The 8031-nt window shown below is 41.8% G+C and overlaps 1 protein-coding gene across 2 annotated transcripts; it reads left to right on the top strand.

The window, feature by feature from the left end:
- The first annotated feature begins 5064 nt into the window (after positions 1–5064).
- On the top strand, positions 5065–8031 carry SCGB1C1 (secretoglobin family 1C member 1). Of its 2 annotated transcripts, XM_052811376.1 has the most exons (3): positions 5065–5271; positions 7044–7234; positions 7787–8031. In XM_052811376.1, the coding sequence occupies exons 1-3, from the start codon at positions 5196–5198 to the stop codon at positions 7808–7810; spliced, it is 291 nt and encodes a 96-aa protein (XP_052667336.1). In that variant the 5' UTR covers positions 5065–5195; the 3' UTR covers positions 7811–8031. The 2 variants fall into 2 exon arrangements, with proteins under 2 accessions (XP_052667336.1, XP_052667335.1); XM_052811375.1 differs by lacking the exon at positions 7787–8031 and having other exon boundaries at positions 7044–7380.

Below are 8031 nucleotides of genomic sequence, written 5' to 3'. Positions count from 1 at the left end.
GACTCCAAAAGCTCTCTGGGCAACCTGTGCCGGTGCTCGGTCACCCTCACAGTGAAAAAGAGTTTTCCGACGCTCAGAGGGAACCCCCTGTGTTTCAATTTGTGCCCATTGTCACTGAGCATCCCTGAAAAGAGCTTGGCTCCATCTTCTTTGCACCCTCCCTTCAGGTATTGAGATACGTTGTGAAAGATCCCCCTGGAGCCTTCTCCAGGCTGAACAGTCACATCTGGCTGGATTAGATCTTTACTTTAGGATTAGATCTTTGCTTCCTCGTGTTCTCTCAGTATTTCCTGAAAACCCACCCAAATCATCTTTCCTTTCCTAACAAGACACAGGACCAGCCTGGGGTTTTGCTAGTGCTTCCACCATCTCTTTCCTCTCAATTCAACAAGTTCAGATGTGCTCAGCTTCTTGCCACTTTAGGACCTTACAGATCAGCTTCCGAAAAGAGCAGACACCAGCCATAAAGATGTGAGCATGTTCCTGATATGCTCCAGTCCGTGTTTAACATGCATGAATGTGTCATGAAACAGATGCTGTCACACACAGTGTAGAGATGCAGGGAATCTTTTATTGCATCCAGCCTGCAGTATCTGATTCACTCGCAAGCAGCTCGGACCTGTGACTTGGCTCCAGTCATAGCAATGAAGCAGTAAGCAAGCTCTTTATATACTTTCATCACTTCTCCCAAAGCTGCACAGAGAACCTTGAGCTTTTTTTCAGACTAAACAATATCTGCCACCAAAAAAAAAAAGTGCTAGACTGTATGCAAAAAAGCCATCATTTTTGCCATGCTAACAATGAATTTTCAGCTCCATGTTCACTAAGGTACTGTATTTTCAGGTACTCTGTTTCAAAATAATTTAGGTTTCTTATTACAATACGATAAAACAAATAATTGTCTTTGTTAATCTTATTAAAAACTAGGATTTGATAATTCATTTTGAGATCATCCTTACCAGATGTCTAACTCGTGAGACAAGCAGTTGCTGAAACATATATACATTAACATCTATAGTTACGAGGTGAACAAGTTCAATACCACTGCAGTTGTCATTCAATTATATTGTTATGCACAATGAAGAGAAAACAGAAATCATTCTCGAAGAAAAATGTGATGGATTTTTACAAAGCAATGCAAAGCACTCTCTTTTCTTAGATCATTTGTAATATGAGAGAGCATTGTTGGTAACATCAGGAGTATCTCCAAGGAAGGAGACTCCAAAAGCTCTCTGGGCAGCCTGTGCCCAGCGAATTGCCTATGCTCAGAATAAGAACATATTCAAAGCAAGAAAACCAGGCGGGCTGAGTGCAGTGCCATCACCCCCCAGCACTGATGTGTCCCTGTAATGGGAAGGGGGTGTTTAGTGTCATAGTTCCAGCATGGAGATAATAATAGGATGCATATGCCATGAAAGGATGTACTCCCCTCCCATTCATCACAGACCTTGTTAAGCTGCTTGTCACTAATTGATGCAAATCTGAAATTCACACTCTTTTAAAATAAAATTATATACATTCTTTGTTTAAAACCAGAAGAACATGAAAAAAACCCCTCATTTTCAAGGGCACCCTTGTTCACTCCCAGTGGGATCAGCTCCAGGGATGCAAAAACCAGGACAAGCTCCTGCCAGGACAGCTGGTGGTGAAACTTCCCTGGAGCTTTTCAAACTGAATTCCTTAAACTTGCAGCTTAGAAACTGAACAGCCACAATACAAAGCACTGACTTAGCCTGTCCTGGGAATCCTGCAATACTTTTCTGTCATTTTGCTTTCAGGTGGCCACATCTCCGAAGTGAAATGAGATCAAGAGCTTGGCTGGGTGGGGGGTCGTTGCAGCGCAGCGTCCCTGCTCAGGCTGCCTCCAGCAGTGATGCTGTGAGGGGAGCAAAGCCAGAGGTACAAGGGTACCACAGATGCCTTCTGAGACCGTGTTTATTATTTCAACAATCAAACACTTCTTTCTTTTAAAGCATGATGAATAAGCAAGAGCATTGAAGCCAAGTGGCTAATAAGATCCCTTGGAGCTCCCAGCACAGTTCTTGCATCTCTCCTGTGGTCCTGCCATACACAGTCTGATGGTTGCTGCCAGGCTCTGCTTGCTAAACATCACAGCTTGCTCCTAGCTAAACAGAATCAATTTTTTAGGCAAATAGGAAAATGAAACCCCTTTCCCCTTCTCTGGAATTCTCTGCCAAGAATTTCCACGTATACAACAAATAAAAACATCTTGAGGACTGTGTGGCTTCCACTTGTGCTGCAGAGAAATGCTTTAGTGTATTATCCAGAACACACAGTACACAGCCTGCCCCAAATGGCACTTTGCTCGTTTGTTTCTGTGAACATCCTCAAAAACTGGTGAAGGAGCTTTTCTGTACCCTAAGAATTTCTGACTGCTATATAGACATGTTGGAGCATAAAATAGAGAAACCCCTGGTGTCCTGATTTAAACTGGAAAAATAACCCTAAGCAAATAGACCCAGCACTGAGGGGAAGAGTACAAAAACAGTATTTGCAAACCCCTTCTGAGCTAAGCATCTAAGCAAGGACAGTGAAGAAGTCTCCAGCACCCAATGCTTCATACCTGAAGTCCAGGTAAGCAACAGCTGATCACGTTTGTCCAAATCATAGGACCGGTCCCTAAATTTAGTACATCCTGCAGGTACTGCTTATTTGCTAGCTCCCATGGCCACCACATTTTCTCACAGTCCACGGCGCTTTGATTCCAGGTCCTGAGACATCCACACTGTATCTATCTCTTTGTGTGCATTAACTATAAACCCAAGGGAGTTCAGGCACTCCTCTGTGCTTTTCCTTTGTGGCCAGGTCATGTTTGGGGAACAGCCTCCCACCGAATCTCAGGAGAGGGAAAACCCACCTGGAGAATGACTCTCAAGACTTTGCTAATGCACTTTAAGCCACTTTACAACTTGAAGTCCTTTACTGCCAACCTGTCCCAAAAATGGCATGAAAAACTAATGAGAACATTTTCAGGAAGGAATTCTATGTTATAATTTCATATTTCAGTACTGTAGTCACCTAGACAATGAACTTCACATCATAAAAAGATTAAAATAATATATTTTTACAGTCCTATATGAAGGTCACCAGGTATTCACAGTTTATGTAGTTCTTCACACCCATCTAAAAATAAACTGTATCCTCCAACAATCCCTTGAGGCTCTGGACACCCCTCCACAACCACATAACATTTTAAGAGGGAAGTGGTGGACCTGTTATCCTTCAGGCCCCCCACTACTTCATCACGTTTTACTTGAATGCTGATGGACTTTGAAACCCTCTGCTAAAAATCATAGAATCATAGAATCAGGGGTAATGAATGACAAAGGAACAACCTGAGATGTAAAAGATCTCAGAAGACCTATTCAGCACAGATACTAAAAGGGATCGGGTAGTATAGCAGGAAAATAAGTGTTTCTTTCAAATGCTGTTCGTTGCACATGGACTACGTAAGATCTCAGAGATAAAGCATACTTTTCTTATGCTTGGGGGGGGAAGAAGATAGGGGAGAGAAGAAGATAGGGGAAAATTTTTAGTCTTCGCAATACCATGGTCATATCATTTTACAGTCGTAGCTTGTATGTGTGATAGCTGAATCATTCAAAAAAGCCCCCCCCCCCTTTTATTTACTGCAATACACTATTTTTTCAGCTGAAGATGTGGCCCTGTAAAATCTACTGCCTCTTTCTTTCTCACAGAGGGGATATGCTGAGTGTGCAGCATTTCCTATTACCTGAGAGCCAAAAAATGAAATCCTAGCCACAGGAAGTGTTGATCATGACATGTTTCCCCCCCTCAATGTGTTAATCATGCAGAGCACTTTATTTTGCAGAAAGCATCTCCTGACATTTCCAGGGGAGGTTCTCATGCTTCCTTCTTTCCTAGAGGAGGAGTTAGAAGGGAGGATACCCCATGTCCACAGAAAGACCCTTCCTTTCTCCTATCTCATTTTTTCCCAAGACATACACTGCCATTACGGCTTCCCTTCTGCCAGGGTAATTTTAGATTTTAGTAGGTTAGCAGAACACAGCGCCATGTAGTCAGTAATAGCTCGCATCTTACTAGGAACGTCCATGGATCTGATCTTCACTCTCCCAACCTCCTTACCCCATCCACCTTTGGGCTCTAGTGGGGTCCACATGTGCACCAGGAGCTCTTCCAGTCATGCGTAGCACAGGGCTGAATGAAAATCGGTTGGGCTTTCCCCACGTGGGAGGAAAGGAGAGGGGGGCTACCAATCCTTCCTGGCTGCCAGCTAGCAGAATTAGGTCTGTAACTCAAGAATTAGCCATCTGTGCTGAACGTTGCTTCAGCTGGCCAACAGTCCATTAATTTTGACCTTAAAAATGTGCTTCACTTTTTTTAAGTTCAGGAGTGACACTGTGATATTATTCCAAAGATTATCAACATATCTGATTCAGCTGCCAGTTCAGAGTTTATTGGAGGCAATTTCTCCATGTCTCAACAATGCACACTTGGCTAAGAGCAGCTGAAAAGCTCTATAGAAGCAGCTATTAAAGATGTTCTTCTTTAATGTGTGGTTATTTCATTCACGCATCAGCCTACTCTTTTATATAGATATATCTTTTTTATATATATCTCTATATCTTTTTTATATATATATATTTCTGGGTCACAGATCATGATGCTTATAAAGACATTAGTCCCTGCAGAACTGGAATTACAGCAGAGAAGCAGGAAAAACAATAGAAGAATAATTATGCAAGAAAAGTGGCAGCAGTTCTGCATGAAATCACATCAGAAGCCTGGAATAAATGAGCTTGAAAGTGCTTTGGATAAAATGGCTTGATGCAGTTTATTGGCTGCTGATTTTGGAGCTCTGCATCTTACAGGGACAGAGCAATCTCAGTCCTCGTGCTGAGCTTCAAAACCCATACATCCCACACATAATGTCAGCGCGAACTCTCACTAACAAAGCACCATGTTCACTGTTCCAGGTCCAATGACAGCAGTTGATGAAAGCAGAGGTCACCCACATTTTTCATCTGTCCACTTCATAAACAAGCATGACCTGGATCCAATTTTAGTACAGCTGTGTGACCTGTTGGGCCCATTCCTTCCATCGCATTGCATAATTCCCCACATATATATCCCAGGTCTTTTGTGTTCAGTTGCAAAGGACGCTCACTGGCCTTCACAGCTTAACACACAACATGCAGAAAATGGCACTCTCTGCTATGAAGCTGACTGTTACTCTGCTCATCACCGTGGTGCTCTACAGCTCCCTTGGTAAGTTTCACGAATTAAAAAAATAGGATTTTAAATTTTTTTTTTTTTTTTTATAACCTTGAACTTACTGGACTTCTGCACAAAGTATTCAAACTATTCAGAGTACCATTAAAACACCTGGTGGAAACTACTCTAGGAAGCAAATGAAAGGCATCTTGATGCCTTGTTTAAAATTTGCAGAGAAAGCATACTGTGTCCCTGCTGACAGAAATGATGTCCCTTTGATTCCCACTGAAGACTTATGGTGATGACAGGGAAATTTAGGTACCTGGCCTCCAAGAAAATAGTAATCACAGCAGCTTGTGTAAGGTCTCTGAGATTTTTTTCACTTGGATACGTACAGTAAGGTTCATCTGACTAAATTTCATCTCTGCAATGTGATGGCTGGTGTTCAAGTACTCACCCTGGCTCTCCTTTGAATTGATGGATTGGGCTAGAGTTGGTGACAATACACCTCATCGCAGCACAAGCACCTACACTAGATTAAATGATATGTCCTGCTGCTTCCAGGGACTACAGCAGATGTGGCAACTCAACCTTAAGCAAAATGAACCCAACATTACTCTGTTAGTTAATGATGGGTAACTACTACCATTACCTAACATTACCTCTAGGCTTGGCTCCTTGAGCCCACAAAGGTGCCTAATCTGAGGCAACATTGATGCCAAAGTGTCAGAAAACAGAAAATAAATATAGGGAAAGAAGTAAACTTGGAAGGTGAAAACAGAGGCAATGTAATTCAACATGTTGAGGGGGTGGTGGTGAACTCACAGCTTGGTTAATTCCTCTGAGGTTATTAACAAAAAACAGAGTTATGTGCAGTTAGAGTAAGAGAAACAGCAGAGTGATAAGGAATATGCTGTACACTGATAAGACAGTGTAAATTATCTCATCAGTTGAAGAACCTAATAATTTTATAAAAGCAGGTAAAGCATATGGATTTTAATCAATGTGACTCACATTAAAACTCATAAATTAAGAACAGGGATGACAATAAAAGAGGAGAAAAAACACCAGAATTTTACTAGAAGGGACAGAACTTAGCAGACATGATTATTATTTTTTTTTTAAATCAAGGCTCAGTGAATAAATCAAGACAATTTATACAAAGGGAATATGGAAAGGAGATCAGATTGCATGAGTAGCTCTGGAAAACCTAGCAAGGTCTTGGAAGGACAGCATGTTATGTGTAAATTCAAAATCAGCCTTTGTAGGCAGTTGTGTAGGTAGCAACATCAGAAGGTGACAAGATTTGGACTTGAAGAAAAGAGATTAAGAGAGCAGAAACATTTTCAGTTTACTTTCATCTAAAATGCTGACAATTCCAGAGACAGGAGAAAAAAATGTAATTACTGAATATTACAGACAACCTGGGTGACAAATACACAAACATATTCAGAGAAGGGAGCTGAATCGTTTTTGATATCTGGTTAGAAAACAAGAAATAACATAAGGAAGCAAAGGTGCATGGAAAAGAGAAAAAAAAATCCCACAAAGCCTGAGAAGAGGCTGAGGACCAGGCAGGCAGAAGCTTATCCCTGAACGGTGGGATTCCACCAAGGGACCTGTGCAACAGAGCAGCTCCTGCAGTGGCAACCTGTTTCTCTGAAGGCTTCAAAAAAAGCCCCGCAGAGCTGAGAACACACTCAGCAAAAACTTAGTGTGATTTGTATGTCATTATTGGGATGGAGGGGGTTAAAGGGTGGAAGAAGCTGAATCTGAGCAAGTGAAAGGTTCGTTCATTGCACTCCACTTTGTCTTTCATACTCCAGGAGCTGGCTCTGCTCATGAGATTGTCCCTAGCTTTCTTCAGACGCTTCTTGAAGGCTCTGCTGAACAGCTGTACACTGGACCAATTTCTCAGTATAAAGTCGATGATTTGACTAGAGCTGCTTTGACCGCATTAAAGGAATGTATTGAGGAGCTTTCTCCTGAGCATGTAAAGGCCCTCGTCAGCCTGCTGGTAATTCACTCCTTTTATTATTATCGTAAATGTATGTAACTGTGCAGCCTTGTGCCAGATTTTGGACCTAGAGCACCCAAATACGTTAACTTAAGCATCCCTTGGCCTCAGGTTTGGTTGCAGACCAGCACAAAGCTTCCAAGTGCTTTGAGAGATTGACAAACAAAAGATGGTCTCTACAACAAATACCATAATTTTTCTTAGTGGCTAGAATTTATGGAGATGCTACCTCCCCCTGTGGAAAAAGCACCTGCTTCATGCAGGTGTGTTTTTAGGAACAGAGCCAAGATGAAAGAAAACTTCTAGGTAATACCAAGAAAGACTCTGGCATATGTGACACACTTGCTCTTTGTTAGTGTTCACACATGAGCTCACGACATGTACTGACCTGGTGAGCACCTGCAGGTGAGAGACTAAGCCTCTGTCCTCACTCAAGTTCTGCCAGAGGTTACAACTTCAGTATATTGTTCAAGTATCATAGGTAAGTCTGGCTTTTCTCTGCAGTTGTATATTTTGGCATGCTATGTTCACTGCTCTGACTTTCTGTTTCAGAAACTTGTTCGGACAGAGGCTTAAATTGGCAAAATATTTGACCCAGCTGCTGATAACACTCCCCGATGACTTCCAGTTTCTCATATCCAAAGCCTCTGGGAAAAGAACAAATATAAAAAATGGAGAAAAACCACAATGCTGGCAGCTGTTTTTCTAAACTCTGTGTGCTGACTATTACACCCTGTCACCTTCCAGTCTATTTTAGATCTTATTTCTTTAGAGATAACATCTAAGTTCTAAATAAA

Source organism: Harpia harpyja, chromosome 16 (assembly GCF_026419915.1).
Source record: "Harpia harpyja isolate bHarHar1 chromosome 16, bHarHar1 primary haplotype, whole genome shotgun sequence".
Classification (NCBI taxonomy): Eukaryota; Metazoa; Chordata; class Aves; order Accipitriformes; family Accipitridae; genus Harpia; species Harpia harpyja.
This window is presented reverse-complemented; position numbering and strand designations above follow the sequence as displayed.